The 21,758-nt window shown below is 43.7% G+C and overlaps 1 protein-coding gene across 1 annotated transcript in view; it reads right to left on the reverse strand.

Annotated features, from left to right (window-relative positions):
* The window catches only part of ATP6V0A2 (ATPase H+ transporting V0 subunit a2), a 55,299-nt gene that overhangs the window by 33,079 nt on the left and 462 nt on the right, over positions 1–21,758 (reverse strand). Inside the window, exons 2-6 of the mRNA XM_039471920.2 lie at positions 14,657–14,735; positions 10,594–10,691; positions 7,226–7,363; positions 5,126–5,214; positions 3,172–3,298 (exon numbers count right to left, since the gene is read on the reverse strand). Of these exons, the coding sequence (XP_039327854.1) occupies positions 3,172–3,298; positions 5,126–5,214; positions 7,226–7,363; positions 10,594–10,691; positions 14,657–14,735 (531 nt within the window). The remainder of the gene's footprint in view (positions 1–3,171; positions 3,299–5,125; positions 5,215–7,225; positions 7,364–10,593; positions 10,692–14,656; positions 14,736–21,758) is intronic.

Raw genomic sequence — 21,758 nt, forward strand, 5'->3', positions numbered from 1 at the left:
GCTATAAAGAGCACATGCAGGATTAGGAGGCAGGAGAAGAGAGGCTCGGGCACTGTGACCTCACATGGGACGGGCAAGGAAGACCTCCCCGAGAAGGAGGCAGCTAAGCATAAACACATGCAGGTAAGCTTCAAGTCAGGGCAAACGGAAAAAAAAATGCAGGAGTGAGGACGCCAGCCCCGTAGATGCTGGGAGAAGAGAAGCACATGCCTCTTCCAGGCAGAGGAGAAACACACACAGAAGCACGGTCAGGAGACTCAAGGAGGCCAGCACTGCAGGGGAGGGATGCGGTAACACAGCGCAGAGATGTGAGGAGGCCACGGGCCCACTGTGCGCCCCCGAGGGGTTTGGGTGAAGAAAACAGGAGGCCCCTGGAGGGTCCTGAGTAGAGGAATGAAATGATCTGACTGTGGTTTCCTGGGGATCATTCAGGAGGCTGGGAGGAGAGACCAGGGTAAGGCAGAGGCACGAGCAGGAGCCCAGCCAGGTGAGGCAGGTTCGGGGACGAGACCTGGACAAGGAGGGAGGCAGAGTGAGAGGCGGCCAGACTCCCTATTCATAAGACATGGTCACCAGATCTGCTGAGGGATTCAAGTGAGACTCGAGAAACAGAGAAGAGTGGGGAGAAACCCGGGGCTTTCCGCCTGCGCAGTTAGATCAGTGGGTCTGGAAGGGCAAGTTTGGGAGGAAAGATCACATGTTCAGTTTTAGGCAAAAGCAGAAAACCGTCTTCGAGATACTTAAAAGGAGATATGGAATAGACAGACTTAAAAGTCTAATATTATGGGGATAGGTCCAAGCTAGGAATATATACATTTGGGGCATAAAATTCTGTGAGATCCCCAAGGACAAAAAGAAGAGGGAAGCTGTCCAAAAATTGAGCCCTGGGCCTCAGGGAACAGGAGTACAGGCTGGGGAGCTACAGCACAGCATGGGCAGGTGGTGGTGGGAGAGAGGGGATGGCAGGAGGGGGAGGGGGAGGATGTGGCTGGGAGAATGAACACAATGAACAAGTAAGTCAATTAACTAAGCAACCCACCAAACACACTGTGGATAAGGGAAGCCGACTTCACACTGTCAGAAAAGAGTTAAAACCAGGAAAAAGAGGCCGGGAATAGTAATCCCAACATTTTAGAGGGCCAAGGCAGGAGGATCGTTTGAGCTCAGTTCAAGACCAGCCTGGGCAACACAACCCCTTAAGGCACAAGGCAGAAGAGGTGCCGTACAACAGAAAAACACAAACTATACAACCAAAGACAGCGCCCATGTCTAGCTTTGATGCAGAGAGAAAGGTCAGCATTTAGAAAGGACACCAATGGGAAAAAATGGCTAAAAATAGTCTCTGGCGTCTGTAATGACTTCAAGGGGGTCAGACATTGAACCCAAAAGACACTAAACCTGACACTATAAACAAATCCTAGAACCTGAGTCAAAGTTACCAAATAAAACACCCCTATCTTATCCAGAAAATGACTGAGAGAACATACATTGGCATGTTCACAGTAGCTCAGAACAGGAAGCTAACGAGTGTTTTCTGCATTGTGCTCACTTTTCTATAGCGAACATGCATTTTCTTTATAACTATGGGGACGGGATTGTATTTTCAAGACATACATCTATCCATTCTCTGTATTCCTTCAGAGATGTTTACTGCTCTTTAACATATTCCATAAAAATTTGGCATAAAAGGCCGGGCACAGTGGCTCACACCTGTAATCCCAGCACTTTGGGAGGCCAAGGCAGGTAATCGCTTGAGATCAGGAGTTCGAGACCAGCCTGGCCAACATGGTGAAACCCCATCTCCACTAAAAATAAAAAAATTAGCCGGGCATGGTGGCAGGCACCTGTAATCCCAGCTACTTGGGAGGCTGAGGCAGGAGAATCACTTGAACCCGGGAAGTGGACACTGTTGAAGAGGCCCAAGAGAACTTACAAATTCTATTTTAAAAAGATTTTTTTAACTTGAGTAAATGCTATGCATGAGAATGACTGGTATTTTCTCTTAACAAAGAAACTCAAAAAATATGTAAATGCTACTTCAGAGCAATTTTGATCTTAGTTTTAATCATCAGCTTGAAATAGAAAAGTCACCAAGGTCACAACTGAAGGACAATTAACGGATGACTATTTACGGTTACCAAAGCTACAAAACAGCAGAAAATATTACAGGTGCGAACAGCGTAACTGATTAGATTTCAAACTGATTAGATTTTTATTTTAGAAAATCAAAAACAAATCACAGGCTAGGCACAGTGGCTCACGCCTGTAATCCCAGCACTTTGGGAGGCCAAGGCAGTGCATCACCTAAGGTCAGGAGTTCAAGACCAGCCTGGCCAACATGGTGAAACCCCGTGTCTACTAAAAATAATGAACTGGGTGTGGTAGTGTGCGTCTGTAATCCCAGCTACTCAGGAGACCAAGAGGAGAATAGCTTGAATCCGGGAGGTGGAGGTTGCAGTGAGCTGAGATCTCCAGCCTGGGTGACAGAGCAACACTCCATCTAAAAAAATTAAAAAAATAAAAAAATTTAAGTAAATCACAGCCAAATTTCTCTTTTTGTGTCAAAACTACTATGGGATGTGTATTAATCTTGCAGCCAAAATTCCTGAGACCAACCTAGAAAAAAAATGAGAGCCCCATCTCTACCAAAGATAAAAAGTAAATCTAAAAAAAAAAGGCCAGGTGAGGAGGTTCACACCAGTAATCCCAACACTCTGGGAGGCTCTGAGAGCCCCACGTGAAAGGATCGCTTGAGGCCAGGAGTTTGAGACCAGCCTGGGCAACAGAAGGGGACCGCATCTCCTTAAAAAAAAAAAAAACAAAGTTTAAAAAAAGAGACAGTTTAAGACATAACAACTAAATCTATATGTGATGCTTAATTAAATTATTTGCTTTGACAGTACTAGGACAACTGGTGAAATCTGAATGATATTCAAGGCTCAGGATGTAGTAACCTATCTACGTTCATTTCCTGACTAAAAGTCATACTGTGGCTACACAAGACAATGTCCTTGATTTCAGGAACAATATACACACATATGGTTGGGGATATAAGGCATCGGGTTAACAACTTCTTACCAAATTGTTCAGGAGAAAAACATTCTTTCTACCTTATCTCCAGCTCTGCTGTCAGTCCGTTATTGCCAAAAGGTGATGGTGACATTTACTCACTGTTTCAGGGTCTTCAAGGGACTCATCCAGTTCTGCATAGGACACAATGGTGTACCCTTTGCAGGCTCTCCACAACATTTTTTCAAATGCTTCCACTTTTCCTTGGTTGATTAGGCCAGACACAAATCTGTGAGGCAATAAAGTCAACCTGTAGTCAACTGAAAGCAATAAATGTTATGAAACTACATTAAAAGAATGATGAAGACTTCCATTTCTACCAAGTGGCAAATATATCCTGAAAGCCCTCTGACAGCAAAATATCTCAAGTGCTGGGTAGAATATTTTTCAAACTTCTTTTTAAATGTGTAGATGAGCTTATAATGAAGAGAAATTCTTGGCTGGGTACGGTGGCTCATGCCTGTAATCCCAGCACTTTGGGAGGCCGAGGCGGGTGGATCATGAGGTTAAGAGATCGAGACCATCCTGGTCAACATGGTGAAACCCCGTCTCTACTAAAAATACAAACAAATTAGCTGGGCACGGTGGCGCGTGCCTGTAATCCCAGCTACTCAGGAGGCTGAGGCAAGAGAATTGCCTGAACCCAGGAGGCGGAGGTTGCGGTGAGCCGAGATCGCGCCATTGTGTACTCCAGCCTGGGTAACAAGAGCAAAACTCCTTCTCAAAAAAAAAAAAAAAAAAATTCTTGGAATCTAAAAGGAAAACAGGACCTCACAGCTGTCCTGATTATGACATTGAACCCAGTATCTTAAAGCCTTATGTTAATACCAGCATGGGACGCAGGGGCCGAGAACTGGGTCTAGATAAGCTGAACAAATACGATTGACTCTCCTCTCTGGCTGGGACTGCTCCATGCACAAAGAGCTACACCTTTAGCAAACGGGTGGACTACAAAAACACCCGCCTTGCAAAGGAACCTGGAGCCGACATGTAACCTTGTTTCTTTCCATTTTGGTTCTAGATGAAGGGAGAAGTCTTCCCTAAGAATTTATAACCACAGGTTAAAATTCACTCAGGTTTGAGGCTTAAAATCCCAATGCTCAGAAAAATATAAAGGATTCCAGGTTGACAGAGCACTCCCAGGTACGTGGCAAATGTCAAAACAAATTCTCTCTGGAGAAAAACATCCTCAAACTAAACATCACTGAATTCCTTCAGATCAGGAACTGTGAAATATGAGTTCATAGTCATTTTAAAAATCACAAATCACATGAGAAAACAGGCTACCATTAGTTTTAGTAAGCAGAAAGAATAAACAGCAGCAGGAGAACTTTAAAGTAAGATTAATTTAAAAAATTAGGTCGGACACGGTGGCTCAAGCCTGTAATCCCAGCACTTTGGGAGGCCAAGGCGGGCAGATCACCTGAAGTTAGGAGTTCAAAACCAGCCTGGTCAACATGGAGAAACCATATCTCTACTTTAAAAAATACAAAATTAGCCAGGCATGGCAGTGCATGCCTATAATCCCAGCTACTTAGGAGGCTGAGGCAGGACAATCGCTTGAACCTGGGAGGCAGAGGTTGTGGTGAGCCGAGATTGTGCCATTGTACTCTAGCCTGGACAGCAAGAGCGAAACTGTCTCAAAAAAAAAAAAAAAAATTAACCAATTCAGTTTAGCCACCAAGTTTCTACCAGACAGGATTTGATGCCTGAATGACCAATTGTTTTAGGCTTATAGAAGTAACACTGAATGACATAAGTGTTGTTTCTTTACAGCTCATTATACCAAAAGAATAAATTTCCATTGTATTGAGTAAAAAAGTCAATACAGCTGAGTAATTCAGTTCAACAAGTACAGTAGTACAGTGTTTTCTTAAACAACTATTCACTATCTTTCATTCAACCCTAGGCTTTAAAATGGTCCCCATTCTATTGCTATGGGAGAAAAACAAACAAACAAACAAAAAACGGTTCCCATTCATTCCCTCTATGGAGCTCATCTGCCTTTTACAAGAAGAGCAGTATGAAGCCTGACATGCCAGGCCTTGTCACCTACCCCAGTTTTGCTCCCAGCCTCTGCATACAGCTGTAATCCAACAAAGAATCATTCTCTAAGGACGGGAATTCTTCATAAGTGGGTTCAAACTAGAAAGAGACATATGAAACTAAGTGTGTTTCACTAAAAGTGATACTTTATTTCTCATGTCAAATTTCCAAACAAGTTTATAGGGCATCCTAACCAACTACTTAGATCTGGGTGCAAAGGCTTCTAAAGCAACTTAGATCCATAACTCTCATAAATAAAAAGATAACTTCCCCATCCCTTATTTGTAAGCCACTTGAAGACATTTACATAAAAGACAGTTACAGTTTAATTCACTGCCTTCATCCAAGATAGAGCAACTTTATCAAAAATCACTATTATATCAAATGAAATGAGGTTGAGAAGAGATGCACTTTTCTTTTTTTGAGACAGAGCCTTGCTCTGTAGCCCAGGCTGGAGTGCAATGATGCGATCTTGGCTTACTGTAACCTCCACCTCCCAGGTCCCCATTCAAGCAATTATCCTGCCTCAGCCTCCCAAGTAGCTGAGAGACAGGCGCACACCACGATGACCAGCTAATTTTTGTATTTTTAGTAGAGACGGGGTTTCACCATGTTGGCCAGGCTGGTCTTGAACGCCTGACCTTGTGATCTGCCCGCCTTGGGCTCCCAAAGTGCTGGGATTAAAGGCATGAGCCACCGCGCCTGGTCCCAGATGCACTTTTTTATTTTATACTCAGCTCTGTAAAATGCTACTACATGGACTATTCTTTATCCTTTTTTTTTGATAGAGGGTACAGGGTCTCACTCTGTCACTCAGGCTATAGTACAGTAGCATTATCACAGCTCACTGCAGCCTCAAACTTTTGGGCTCAAGTGATCCTCTCACCTCAGCCTCCCTGGTAGCTGGGACTACAGGTGTGCACCACCACGCTCAGCTAATTTTTTATTTTTTGTATAGACAAGGTCTCATATTAATTCTATGTTCTGAACATAGAATTAACAACTATGAATTAACATAGAATTAACAACTATGTTCAGGTTGGTCTTGAACTCTTGGGCTCAAGCCATCCTCCGGCCTTGGCCTCCCAAAGTGCTGAGATTACAGTTATAAGCCACTGTATCTGACCTATTCTTAGAAATTATAAATTATTCTTTTACTTTCTTTACTTAGCAATTTGGAAAAACTAAATTTTAGAGTTCAACATCCTTCATTAAATTTATTTCCCATGCTCATAAAAATTTTTTTCAACTACAAACTAAACCATTTTATAAATATTTAGTACTGTAATTGCTAAAAACAACTAACAGGAAATGGCTCTTTAAAATTTTTTTTAAAGTCATATAATCCAACTGAAAAATAAAGTCAAGGTTTAAATTTAATCTCTTAAGGCTGGGCGTGGTGGCTCACCCCTATGGTCCCAGCACTTTGGGAGGCCAAGGTAAGTGGATCAACTGAGGTCAGGAGTTCGATACCAGCTTGGCCAACGTGGTGAAACCCCGTCTCTACTAAAAATACAAAAAATTACAGGTGTGGTGATGGGCAGTGCCTGTAATCTCAGCTACTAAGGAGGCTGAGGCAGGAGAATCTCTGAACCCGGAAGGCAGAGAATGCAGTGAGCTGATATCGTGCCACTTCAATCCAGCTTGGTCAACAAGAGCAAAACTCCATTTCGATAAATAAATAAATAAATAAATTTAATCTCTTTTAAAAAAGCAACGTATCTATATGAACTAATAGCAAAATCAAGTCTATAGACATTTTTTTTTTTTTTTGAGACGGAGTTTCGCTCTTGTTACCCAGGCTGGAGTGCAATGGCACGATCTCGGCTCACTGCAACCTCTGCCTCCTGGGTTCAAGCAATTCTCCTCCCTCAGCCTCCTGAGTAACTGGGATTATAGGCACGTGCCACCATGCCCAGCTAATTTTTTGTATTTTTAGTAGAGATGGGGTTTCACCAAGTTGACCAGGATGGTCTCGATCGCTCGACCTCGTGATCCACCCACCTCAGCCTCCCAAAGTGCTGGGATTACAGGCTTGAGCCACCACACCCGGCCTAAGTCTATAGATTTTTTAAAAAGAAATTGTATTTCCTCACGAGTCACTCAGTACCTCAACATTGCGTTTCACAAAGGTTTTTGTCACTCTCAGCATGTGAGTGTACTCAATCAGTTCCAGCAAGTTCTTCCTCAGTTTCTCCTTGTTCTTAGTGACTTCTCTCAGTTCAACCTCGAGCTTCTGCAACTGCTCCTAAAACAAAATAGTGGTTACTTAAGAGGCTGGATTAGTTCCAGTTGTGATTCCAACAATCTTCGTACAAGATACCAAAACCAGTGGCGCTTCTTTTTTTTGAGATGGAGTCTTGCTGTGTCGCCCAGGGCTGAAGTACAGTGGCGCAATCTTGGTTCACTGCAACCTCCAAGCAATTCTCCTGCCTCAGCCTTCTCTGGGTAGCTGGGATTACAGGTGTGTACCACCACACCCAGTTAAATTTTTTTGTATTTTCAGTAGAGAAGAGGTTTCACCATGTTGGCCAAGCTGGTCTTGAACTCTTGACTGTGGGAGATCGTCAGGATGGTTAGAAAGATTGTAAAATTATAGAATATAGTCAGAAACCTCCTTGGAAGGCCAAGAAGTTTGCATAGATTCAGTAAAAGTTTCGGTTGACAGCAGCCTAATTACCTTTACCTTTAGTTGATAAAAGCAAATAACTAGGGAATGTGAAGGAGTTTACCTGATAACTTGTTTACTCATGTGATCCTAAAAATAACCTTTAATCTTTCACAGGCCAGATGGCTCTCTCAAGGGGAAGGCAACCAGATTTATCACCCACAAATGGTGTTTGCTTTAGGCCTCAGAACCTGGCCTTTAATCATTATGCATGTGTGTTGACTCAGAGCCTCTGTTATTAAATCTACACTGAATAACGGCCTGGAGTGCCAGCAACTCAAGGCCAATAGCTACTATCTCTCTCAGCATTGTCTGTGAGTGGTCATGGACCCCCAGCCCACTCTTTCACTAGAGATTTATTTGAGTGAATTTGTTCATCCATCGTTAAGTCAAAGTCTGCAGGTGAGCCCCAACACTTGACCTCAGGTGATCCATACACCTTGGACTCCCAAAGTGCTGGGATTACAGGTGTGAGCCACCATGCCTGGTCCCAGTGGGGGCTTTAAAAAGCCAGAATTTATGTGAGTTTGGTAGGGATATGAAAACATGCAAAGGTTTTAAAGGCCCATTATTGGCCAGGCACAGTAGCTCACAGGCCTGTAATCCCAGTACTTTGGGAGGCCGAGGAGGGTGGATCACTTGAGGTCAGGAGTTTGAGATGAGCCTGGCCAACATGGCAAAACCCTGTCTCTACTAAAAAAAAATTAGCTGGGCGTGGTGGTGTGCATCTGTAATCCCAGCTACTCAGGAGGCTGAGGCAGGAGAATCACCTGAACCCAGGAAATGGAGGTTGCAGTGAGTGGAGATAGCACAATTGCACTCCAGCCTGGGCAACAGACCAAGATTCCTTCTCAAAATAAATTAAAAAATAAATAGAAATAAAAGCCCATTTATTGTTTTATATTAATTCAGGTAATTTTTGTGAAGTTCATGTCACATATGAGCTAAAATATTCCGGAGGCTGTGATGACCATGAGACCCCCAAGACTGGCCCTCTTCTCTATCCGCAAGTGCCATCATTTCTCACGATCTCCCTTGTCTGCTTATCTATGTCACACATCAAAGAATCCTCCTCTTTAAGTCTACATTTCTTTTTTTTGCAACACAGAATATATTTAGATAATCTTTTCTAACATATTTTCCTAGTCTCTATCACATGAATTTCTATGCAGTCACATTTACACAATTAATTGGGCATAAAAATTCATGAGAATCTGCCAGGAGCAGTGGCTCACACCTATAATCCCAGAACTTTGGTAGGCTGACACGGGTGGATCACGAGGTCAGGAGTTCAAGACCAGCCTGGCAAGATGGTGAAACACTGTCTCTACTAAAAACACAAAAATTAGCCAGGCACAGTGGCGGGCACATGTAATCCCAGCTACTCAGGAGGCTGAAGCAGGGGAATTGCTTGAACCCAGGAGGTGGACGTTGTAGTGAGACAAGATCATGCCACTGCACTCTAGCCTAGGCAACAGAGCAAGACTACACCTCAAAAAAAAAAAAAAAAAATTCATGAGAATCTTTAATAATTAGTTACATACTAAACATCATTTAAAATACTTAAACACTGCTGGGCGCAGTGGCTCATGGCTATAATCCCAGCACTTTAGGAGGCCAAGATGGAAAAATCACAAGGTCAAGAGTTTGAGACCAGCCTGGCCAATATGGTGAAACCACATCTCTACTAATAATACAAAAATTAGCTGGGCATGGTGGCACACACCTGTAGTCCCAGCTACTCGGGAGGTTGAGGCAGGAGAATCGCTTGAACCCAGGAGGCAGAGGTTGCAGTGAGCCGAGATCGTACCACTGCACTCCAGCCTGGGTGACAGAGTGAGACTTTGTCTCAAAAAAAAAAAAAAAAAAAACACACAAGTATTAAAACAACAGAAGCAAAAATCTGTAAAGCAAATCACTGAGTCAATGAAAACTTGTATTCAAAAAACCACTTAACATACTACATTCATTACTTCTGCTTTGCCTTACACTGTACACAGTCATCACTATGTTTGTAATTATATCACAACCAACCCATCAAACAGGCCAAGCCAGATGACTGCTTTTACTCATCTGGTTGGAGGGCTCTCTCTGGAGTCTCCTCATGTGCTGAATGACTTCATCTCAGATAAACAAACAGAGGAGGCAGCAATTGAATGGCTTCAGTTATACAATGATAATTGTATTAGAAGAGATATTAAGAGCTCTGGCCTAGTTCACAGGGTGAGGAAGGAATTCACGGGGCAGGGGATACTAATAAACAGCACAGGTAAGTGCTCTCACCGGGGACACCTGTATCCCCAGCACATCAGCCAGGGAACTCAGGGTGACAGAATGCTACTTGCTGTGTCCCCCCAAGACAACCCACAGATTGCATACCAGCTTCCAAAAATTAGAGCGGGGAGGGCCAAGGTGAATGTAGGAGGGCTGTGAAGGCACACGACTGAAGCCTTAATTCCTTGCACAAGAAGAGGCAGCTAAGGCATGGGTGACCCTGGGATGAACTTTCTGAAACAGTAAAGATCATGAACCAGGCTTGATGGCCTGATTCTTGTTGCCTCTGTTCACCACCACCTGGATAGTACTCACATGCCTTACACTATAAAAGAAAACTGAATTACCATTAAAATTTATCACAGATAATCTATTACTGAGGGTTAATCATGATAGTGGTCTTTAATCTCTCTGCCTAGAGAGATCACCATTTTCCATGGTTTTGAGAAGAAAGGCAGAAAAACATCAGACAACATAAAATAAGTAAGCAGCCCTGAGATCAATGGCTGCAAATCGCTTTTTCAGAAGCAAGTTACCTGCATTTCCAGAACCTGTTTCAGGGGTGGCGCAGGAGGGCTGGCCTCTCCTTCAGGAAGGGGAATATCCGCTCTATTAATTTCCTGGACCAAATACACTGTGAAAATAAAAGTTAAACAGTTAGATACTAAAACATACTAAAACACTTTTCAGTCAGAAACGTTTTAAATCCCAGCCTTTCCCAGGTCAAATACAAATCAATGTCTAAATGTACAAAAATCTTGATTGCTCCAAGTGACTTCTTGGTCACTTTTGGCAATCTTGTTTCCAAAAACAATGCTGCCTAGAGATCTGCTGCAGAGACAAAATAAACAACAACCTCTTCTATTTCCTAGTGATTTTAAAAAAAGAATTAACAACAATCTGGATAAACCTTTTCTGAAATCCCCCCCCCATTTTTTCATTTCTAATATTCTAGTTAAAGAACTTTTGAGTCAGCTGTCTCTACATCTGCAGAATGAAGCAGAGGTTGGGGAACACTGGCAAGCGTAGGAATAACCCAAGTGACAGACCCACAATAGCCCCCACAGAAGCTGGCAATGTGAGTTCTCTGCAGATGCCCTCAGAAAGAGATGGGCATCCACCAATCCATCGAGAAAATCACAACCACTACCCGGAAACCAACCCAGCACCAAGAGCCAGGCACTCTTGCAATTCCCAGTCAGCCCTGAGGCTGTGGCTGAGGACAGCTTGAACTGCTTTACCACTGAAGTTAAAAACTAGATTCAGGAGCTAGGCTGGGTCTTCCACTCGCTGCCATCCACAGCCTGTGGGAGCAAGTGTCAGGGTGGCTCTAAAAATGGGCAAGTTCATGAAACCCGAGAAAGTGGTGCCAGTCGTGGCCAGATACTACTCTGGACACAAAGCCAGTCCTCGTGAAGAACACTGATGATGGCACCTCAGACCGCCCCTGCAGCAACATTTTCTGGTTGACGTATTTATTTGGTTAATGTGCCCTCCCCGATCCCCGTAAATTCCAAAAGGACTCCAAGAGGCCTTTGTGGGATTTCATCTCCCACTGAGTTTGGTGCCCCGAGCTGATGAAGACCACACAAAGGCGATCCTAACTAAACGGGGCAGAGCAGCCGCGGACCACACAGACAGCCGGCAACTCTGGGATCAGCTGCCATGGGCAAGAAGATTGCCAAGAGGTCAAAGATCAAGTCTTCTGTGAAGGTTTATAACTATAATGACCTCATGCCCACAAGGTACCCTGTGGAAATCCCGTTGGACAAAACCATTAGGGTCTTCAGAGACCCTGCTCTTAAACGCAAGGCCCAACAGAAGATCAAGTTCAAAGAATGGTACAAGACTGGCAAGTGGTACAAGAAGTGGCACAAGACTGGCAAGAACAGGTGGTTCTTCTAGAAGCTGTGGTTTTACATGTTTCTTGTTTCGGTCATTAAAAATAAAATTAAATTAAAAAACTAGATTCATGAAACTAATAGTACGCCAGCCAAAATTAACTACTTTATTTGGTTTACGTTTTCAATTCCATGAAGCATCCCCTTCCTTAGGATAAAAGTAATAACAACTGCTAGTCATTATCAGGCCTAATATTTAGAAGTGTTACTAATTAGTTTAAAGAGGGAGAGAGGCAGGTAAAGAAGGAAGGAGAAAAAAAAAAGAAATTACGTCTTACCAAGATAGCAAAGGAAACAACTGGTCAGGAGTTTAAGCGGTTTAATATTTAAGAGATTTCTAGAAATGAATGCAAATTGTTTTAACCAATTTATATTTGAATTTATTCTTTTTTTTTTAAGAGACAGGGGTCTCACTAGGTTGCCCAGGCTGGCCTCGAACTCCTGGGCTCAAGAGAGCCTCCTGCCTCTGCCTTCAGAGTAACTGAGACTACAGACATGTACTCCACCATGCCTAGCTTACACCGAAATTTGAGGAGCCTTTTTTTCCCTTTTTTTTGAGACGGAGTTTTGCTCTTGTTACCCAGGCTGGAGTGCAATGGCGCGATCTCGGCTCACCGCAACCTCCGCCTCCTGGGTTCAGGCAATTCTCCTGCCTCAGCCTCCTGAGTAGCTGGGATTATAGGCACACACAACCATGCCCAGCTAATTTTTGTATTTTTAGTAGAGACGGGGTTTCACCTTGTTGACCAGGATGGTCTCGATCTCTTGACCTTGTGATCCACCTGCCTCGGCCTCCCAAAGTGCTGGGATTACAGGCTTGAGCCACCGCGCCTGGCCTTTTTTTCCTTTTTTAAGTCTATATTCTTATGGGGTTGCACTCTGCTGCCCAGACTGGAGTACAGTAGTATGTCATCCTGGCTCATGGTAACCTCAAATTCCCGGGCTCAAGCAATCCTCCCACTCCAGTCTCCCAAGTACCAAAGACAGGCACATGCCACCTTGCCTGGCTAATTTTATTTTTTATGGAAACAGGGTCTCAGTATGTTGCCCAGAATGGTCTCAAACTCCTGGACTCAAGTGATCTTCCCACCTTGGCCTCCCAAAGTGCTGGAATTACAGGCGTGAGCCATCACGTCCGCCCTGCATTCTTTTGAAACAGTTTAAGCTACAGGAAGTCCTAGTATGCCAAATGTTATCACTTCTGCCCTGCCTTTAAAATCCTCATTCTAAATACACCATCTGTCCAATGACTCACCCAGGTTGCAAAGACCGGAATATGATGCCACTAACATAGCCACAAGTCATGCAAATAACTAGGACCTCAAGCAATATGAATCGGACTAGATTTCAGATGACTAAAATTTCCTGTTACTCTTTTTTTTTTGAGACAGAGTTTCACTCTCGTTACCCAGGCTGGAGTGCAATGGCGCGACCTCGGCTCACCGCAACCTCCGCCTCCTGGGTTCAGGCAATTCTCCTGCCTCAGCCTCCCGAGTAGCTGGGATTACAGGCACGTGCCACCATGCCCAGCTAATTTTTTGTATTTTTAATGGAGACGGGGTTTCACCATGTTGACCAGGACGGTCTCGATCTCTTGACCTTGTGATCCACCCGCCTCGGCCTCCCAAAGTGCTGGGATTACAGGCTTGAGCCACCGCACCCGGCTCCTGTTACTCTTAAAAATCCCCAACCTAAAAAAATAGACCGGGCATAGTGACTCACACCTGTAATCCCAGCTGGAAGACCAAGGTGGGTGGATCACTTGAGGTTAGAAGTTCAAGACCAGCCTGGCCAACATAGCGAAACCCTATCTCTACTGAAAATACAAAAATTAGGTGTGATGACACACACCTATAGTTCCAGCTACTCGGAGGCTGAGGCAGGAGAATCACTGGAACCCAGGAGGTGGAGGCTGCAGTGAGCCGAGATCACACTACTGCACTCTAGCCTGGGTGACAAAGGGAGACTCCATCTCAAAAAAAAACAAAAAAACAAGCTTTGTACTTCAGTCCACTGTCTGTCATTTTCCCTCCACTTCAGTGAGAATCTCAAGGCTTGATTTGATAATGACTAATATCAGGCTAAGATCATAAAGATTTTAGAGATAAAAGAAGTAGCCCTGGGCTACTGCGTTTAAATGCTTAATAATCAGAGAGTACCCACCTAACACATTGGCAAAGGAAGCCCCCAGAAAAAGGAAATTATTGTCAACCCATCTATCTGCCATTTCCTACCTCCCTTGTTCCTTGATAAAATTTTAAATTAGGAAATATATTAACATGTACAATGTTTTTAAGTTATAATAAACTACAAGGGATTGGTTAAATAAGTCACGGCACACTAATATTAATGCAATCAAATACTATGCTCCCATCAAAAACAATGACGGGTCAAAATCTGTCTACTGACATGAAAAGATGTTAGAGTAAACACTGTTAACTAAAAAACAAGAGTGACAACAAAATAATCTGGCCGTTATGTTTGTAAATCTTTACTTTTATAGATGAATAATAAAAAATGCAGAAAAATAATACTGCATAATTAGAGGTAATTCATAACTATGATTACCTCTAAATGATGAAAATACAATTTCTTTTTTCCTTTCTGCTTGCCTATATTTTCTAATATTTCTAAACTGAACAAAGTTTGCCTATATAAAGGTAATTATTTAAGTTATTAAATCAGAAAATAAACTTACCCAATATTCGCTCTAGCTCTTCACACCTCTTCACCTCACCAACAAATTTTCTTTGGAAAGAACTTACATTCTGGTTCAGCTGAGAAAAGAATGAAAAATATGGTTTAAATTTCTTTCTTTCTTTCTTTCTTTCTTTGAGACAGAGTCTTGCTCTGTCACCAGGCTAGAGTACAGTGGCGTGATCTCGTCTCACTGCAGCCTCCACTTCCCAGGTTCAAACAAGTCTCCTCTCTCAACTTCCTGAGTAGCTGGGACTACAGGTGTGCACCACCATACTCAGCTAATTTTTTTTTTTTTTTTGGGGGGGGACGGAGTTTCGCTCTTGTTACCCAGGCTGGAGGGCAATGGCGCGATCTCGGCTCACCGCAACCTCAGCCTCTTGGGTTCAAGCAATTCTCCTGCCTCAGCCTCCTGAGTAGCTGGGATTACAGGCACGCGCCACCATGCCCAGCTAATTTTTTGTATTTTTAGTAGAGATGGGGTTTCACCATGTTGACCAGGATGGTCTCAATCTCTCGACCTCATGACCCACCCGCCTCCGCCTCCCAAAGTGCTGGGATTACAGGCTTGAGCCACCGCGCCCAGCTTAATTTTTTTGTATTTTTAATAGAGACAGGGTCTCACCATATTGTCTAGCATGGTCTCAATCTCTTGACCTCGAGATCTGCCCACCTCGGCCTCCCAAAGTGCTGGGTTTACAGGCATGTTCCACTGTGCCCGACCAAAAAATATGGTTTAAATTTCTAAACTTTAAAAATACTTTCATGTAAAAAATAAAACACTGGCAAAGTTTAGGGGAAGTACACTCTCATAGACTATTAAATGGGACCATAAACTGTCGCAACTTTTCTGGAGAGCAATTTGTCAACTATTATCAAAAAAGCCTGAAAATCCAGCCTGGCCAACATAGTAAAACCCCAACTCTGCTAAAAATACAAAAATTAGGCTGGGCACATGGCTCACACCTGTAATCTCAGCACTTTGGGAGGACGAGATGGGGAGGTCACCTGAGGTCAGGAGTTCAAGACCAGCCTGGCCAACATGGTGAAATCTCGTCACTACAAAAATACAAAAATTAGCCAGGCACGGTGGCAGGTGCCTGTAATACCAGCTACTCAGGAGGCGAGGCAGAATAATTGCTTGAACCCAGGAGGTGGAGGCTGCCGTGAGCTGAGATCGTTCCACTGCACTCCAGTCTGGGCAGCAAAGCAAGACTCTGTCTCAAGAAAAAAAAAAGAAAAATCAGCCGGGTGTAGTGGTGCACATCCATAACCCCAGCTACTTGGGAGGCTGAGGCACGAGAATCGCTTAAGCCCGAGAAGCAAAGCTTGCAAGGAGCCAAGATTGCGCCACTGCACTCCAGCCCAGGTGGCAGAGCGAGACCTTATCTCAAAAAAAAAAAACTCCTGAAAATCATTCTTTGCCCAGCAGTATCATATGAAGAAATTTAACCTAAGGAAAATGCTATGGATACAGACAAATACTTATCTATGACAACATCAATCTCTGGGAAAAAGAAAAAATGATAACCCAAAATTCTAACAATAGAAAAAACTGGTCTTTAACATTACAATCAGCACAGTTAAAGAAATTATAGCCAGGCACAGCGGCTTGCACTGATCATCCCAGCACTTTGGGAGACTGAGGTGCGAGGACTACCTGAGGCCAGTAGTTTGAGACCAGCCTAGGCAACATAGTGAGACACCATCTCTACAAAAACAAAAAATTAGCCAGGCCTGGTGGCACATGCCTGTGGTCCCAGCTACTCAGAAAGCTGTAGTAGGAGGGTCGCTTGACCCCAGGAAGTTGAGACTGCAGTGAGCAGTGATCACACCACTGTAATCTAGCCTGGGTGAGAAAGCATGAGCCTGTCTCAAAATAAATAAATAAATGTCTATATCCACACAATGGAATGCTACTTAGCAATAAAAAGGGATGAACTACTGACCCATGCAACAACAGGGATGACTGTCCTTTCTTCTTTTTTTTTTTTTTGAGGCAGAGTCTCACTCAGTCACCCAGGCTGGAATGCAGCAGCAGGATCTTGGCTCACTGCAACCTCCACCTTCTGGGTTCAAGCGATTCTCTTGCCTCACCTTCCCAAGTAGCTAGGATTACAGATGTGAACCACCAGCCTGGCTAATTTTTGTATTTTTAGTAAAGATGGGGTTTCACCATGTTGGCCAGACTGGTCTCAAATTCCTGACATCAGGTGATTCACCCGCCCGCCTTGGTCTCCCAAAATGCTGGGATTACAGGTGTGAGCCACTGGGCCTGGCCTGGATGACTTTCATACTAAGTGAAAGAAGCCAGACACAAGAGGACACATACTGTGTGATTACACTTATATGTAATGTCCAGAAAAGGTAACCCTACAGGCAGCCAGCAGATTAGTGGGTGCTAGGGCTAGAGATCGGAATAAGGATTAACTATAAATGGGCATGAGGGATCTTTTGGGGTGATGAAATGTTCTAAAATGATTGTGGCAATGGATGCATGACTCCATAAACTTACTTTATTTTTTATTTTTGAGACAGGGTCTCAATCTGTCGCCCAGGCTGGAGCCCAGTGGCACAATCTCAGCTCACTGCAACCTTCACCTCCCACGCTCAATCGATTCTCCTGCCTAAGCCTCCCGAGTAGCTGGTATTGCAGGCACGTGCCACCATGCCCGGCTAATTTTTGTATTTTGGGTAGAGACAGGGTTTTGCCATGTTGCTCAGGCTGGTCTCAAACTCCTGACCTGGTGAACTGCCCACTTCAACCTCACAAAGTGCTGGGATTACAGGTCTGAGCCACTGCACCCAGCCTCCATAAACTTTCTAAAAATCATAAACTCCACAATACACCTCAATTAAGTTGTATAAAAATTATGGTTCTGACATACAATTGATGACTGCACTTATTATTATTATTATTATTTTTTTTTTTAGATGGAGTCTTGCTCTGTCACTAGGCTGGAGTGCAGTGGCTCAATCTCAGCTGACTGTAACCTCCGCCTCCTGGGTTCAAGCGATTCTTCTGCCTCAGCCTCCCGAGTAGCTGGGACCACAGGCGTGTGCCACCATGCCCAGTTAATTTTTTAATATTTTTAGTAGAGACAGGGTTTCACCATGTTGGCCAGGATGGTCTCGATCTCTTGACCTCATGATCCACCCACCTTGGACTCCCAAAGTGCTGGGATTACAGGCATCAGCCACCGCACCCAGCTGACTGCACTTATTAAAAATGATGTTTTAAATGACCAGGTATTTGATATTATATTAAGAAATGTGTTATTTAAATTTTCAGGTCCAATGTTGGTAATAATTTTTTATCTTTTAGGCCAGGCACAGTTGCTCACGATTGTAATCCCAGCACTTGGCTCCCTTGGGGAGCCAAGGTGGGTGGATCACTTGAGGTCAGGAGTTCAAGACCAACCTGCCCAACATGGTGAAACCCAGTCTCTACTAAAAATACAAAAATTTGGCAGGCATGGTGGTGTGCGCCTGTAACCTCAGCTGCCTACAATCTCAGCTGCTGGGGAGGCTGAAACCCAAGAATCACTTGAACCTGGGAGGCAGAGGTTGCAGTGACCTGAGATTGCACCACTAGCCTGGCCAACAGAGTAAGACTCCATCAAAAAAAAAATTATCTTTTAAAGATACTTATTGAAAAGTGAAATTATGTATCTTGGATTTACTTCAAAATGATCTAGTCTGGGAGGTGAGAAAAAAACTAAGTTTACATTATGAGTACATCAGGGTACACTGTACTCTTCCCTCTACTTCTTATGATACGAAGTTTAAAGCAATTTTAAAAAGTTGTAAAAGAACATTTAATAAAATTAGGAAGTTAGTCATGTTTTCTATGTAAAGTAGATTAGGATCTTTTCGATGTGGTTCCAATTACATTAAAATACACAAATATGGGCTGGGGGCAGTGGCTCACGCCTATAATCCCAACACTTTGGGAGGCCGAGTCGGGTGGATCACCTAGGTCAGAAGTTCGAGACCAGCCTGACCACCATGGAGAAATGCTGTCTCTACTAAAAATACAAAATTAGCCAGGCAGGGTGGCGCATGTCTGTAATCCCAGCTACTCAGGAGGCTGAGGTAGGAGAATCACTTGAACCCAGGAGGTGAATGTTGTGGTAAGCTGAGATCATGCCATTGCACTCTAGCCTAGGCAACAAGAGTAAAACTCCATCTCAAATATATATACATATATAAAGATAGATATGGACATTTTTAAACATTATTAGAGAAGTGTTGATCGTCCAATATTAGCCAAAAAAGCTAAGGTTTATTTCTAGACCCTGGGATCATACAAGATATGTTGTTCTTCTTACATTTTCCACACCTCTCACAATGGACATCTATTATTTTTATACTTTAAAAATGTACAGTAATCATTCACGTTGAAAGCCCTTTAAGACATGAAATGTATCTTTATTCCACCCAGGATTTGTACTGGGCACTCTCAAGACACAATTAAGATACAACTTAACACGAAACTACTCAACCTGGTAAGTGTCTACTCCAAATGCTCAGTTCTTGTTCCATTTCTTTTGGATTTTTTTTTTCTTTTTTTTTTCTTTTTGAGAAGGAGTTTCGCTGTTGTTACCCAGGCTGGAGTGCAACGGCAGGATCTCGGCTCACCGCAACCTCCGCCTCCTGGGTTCAGGCAATTCTCCTGCCTCAGCCTCCTGAGTAGCTGGGATTACAGGCACGCACCACCATGCCCAGCTAATTTTTGTATTTTTAGTAGAGACGGGGTTTCACCTTGTTGACCAGGATGGTCTCGATCTCTTGACCTCGTGATCCACCCGCCTCGGCCTCCCAAAGTGCTGAGATTATAGGCATGAGCCACGGCGCCCAGCCTGGATTTTTTTTAAAGAATTAACCAGAAGAAAGATAAAAATTCTAATTTCACTTCTGTTTGTCACCTTCTCATTCATTTTTGGAGTTCAAACTACTCTAAAGCAACCGCTTCCCAGTTCCTAATGATTCAAACACAATCTATTTCTATAGAAGTGAGAAACTGGAAGGGAAGCTGGCATCTAAAGCTGTCAGAGGATGCTACTTTTCAGTTTCCATTTTCTCCCTTCAATATCAAATAGTATTAACTCTAAATGGACATAATCATTCCACAAGCAGTAGAATCTTTTTTAAAAAGAGGTAAATTTCTATGGCAATAATACAAACATGGATTTGACATACACTACCATCACCAACTTACATATATTAACTTTTTTTTTTCTATTGCATGGTTTCTTGACTAATTCTGGTTTTTTTTTTCCTTTCAGGGCAGCACCCTAATTCAAGGTTAATGGTATAAGGTATATTTTAACGTAGATTCAATTTAAGGCACATTTAACCTAGTAAAACCAGCAGAGGAGACCTGGTGCTGTTTATCCTGATACACCACTGATACTCCCACTTCGGCTGAAGGGCTAAAGAGGAAACCTGTTCTAAGACTGAGAACTGTTAGAAGTGAGAACTTTCCCTTCAGGGAATCCTCCCCATCAGCTGAATGACCTTGCTTTTCCAGGCCTTCCCACTAGGAAACAGCCCACAGACACACTGCAAACCTAGCACCACACAAGAGCTCATCACAGTGACTGTAGTTTTATTTCCTTCTGGAAAAAGATGAACAACACTTTCTTCTCCTTTCACTGACATTCAGTCAAAAAGGATCCTGGGTGCACTCTACGAGCGGAGGTAGTGGCGCTTAATGAAACTGGAACTTTCATAGTGATTAGAGCATTTGCTCAAACTTCTAAGATTGAAGTGTGGTAAGTGTACTTACCAGGGTACTAACCAGATGGAAAACATCCACCTGCTACAAACATCTACCTGCTACTGTGCCTGCAACTGTTGCCTGAATCTTTGGGTGCTACTCACAGCTCAGCGCAGCATCCACCAGGTGAATGGGTGCAACCTGCAGAAACCCAAGTGGCTCCAGGAACCTGGAACCGACCTGCACCCTCGCCTGTCACTCAGGAGTTTTTCCATGACTTCAACTGCCTTATGGGGTTGATCTGCTATTAGATATCTTATATCAACTGATATCGGATCTGGGGTAGGGCTCTTCCCTTTTGAAATTAAGGATCCCTCAGGAAGAAACAGGAGATCAAAGTGGTGGCCAGGAAATAAAATGTTCGCCTGAGTGGATTTCAATTCAGTCAGTACGGACTTGCTTCACTTCACGGTCTCCCTTCCACACCCTGTTCTTTGCCTTCTTAGCACTTATCATAGCTCATAATCAGAGTGTGTTTAATCTGTCTCCTCCCACACCAGGCGCTCCAGGAACACGGGGACTGTGTGTGCCTTGCTCACCACCGAGTCCCCAGCACCAAAAACAGTGCCTGAACATAGCAGGCAGTCAAGAAAGACTTGTCTGTTCATTCCACAAATGCCTACTGATGCCAATAACTGCCAAGGACTGTGCTAGGCTCCTTACCCTCAGAGGTTGACAGTCCCTGGTGGAGGTAAACAATAAACAAGCAAATGGACAAACAAATGTTTATTACTTGTAGGGGAGACAGCTTCCATTCGACAAATAATGCCTGAGTTTTTAAGTCCTTACAAACATGCATCAGTGACCAAAACAGACAAAAATCCCTCTCCTCAAGGAGCTACCACTCAGCTCCTTCCCATTTCAGGCCCTGTCTGTGCTCGTCCTGTTCCCTCCAACAAGGACCCTCTCCCCAGATCTTCCCCAAGGCTGGCTCCTTTCTATTTCGGCCTCAGCTGAAATATCACCTTCTCCAGGAGGCCTTCCTTGACTACCCCTTCAAACGCACCTCCCACCAGAATCACCTTCACACCATCCTTTTTTTTTCTTTATAGCAAACATTTTCTGGTTGACATTTTCTGATTTATTTGGTTAATGTGCCCTTCCCAACCCCCGTAAATTCCAAAAGGACTCCAAGAGGCCTTTGTGGGATTTCATCTCCCGCTGAGCTTGGCGCCCCGAGCTAATGAAGACCACACAGGGGCGATCCTAACTAAACCGGGCAGAACAGCCGCGGACCACACAGACTGCCGGCAACTCTGGGGTCAGCCCCGCGCTCTGGGAAGCTCTGGCCGCCGAGCTGGGGCGCCAGCTTCCCAGGCTG

The sequence above is a fragment of the Saimiri boliviensis genome, chromosome 7, assembly GCF_048565385.1.
Source record: "Saimiri boliviensis isolate mSaiBol1 chromosome 7, mSaiBol1.pri, whole genome shotgun sequence".
Lineage (NCBI taxonomy): Eukaryota > Metazoa > Chordata > Mammalia > Primates > Cebidae > Saimiri > Saimiri boliviensis.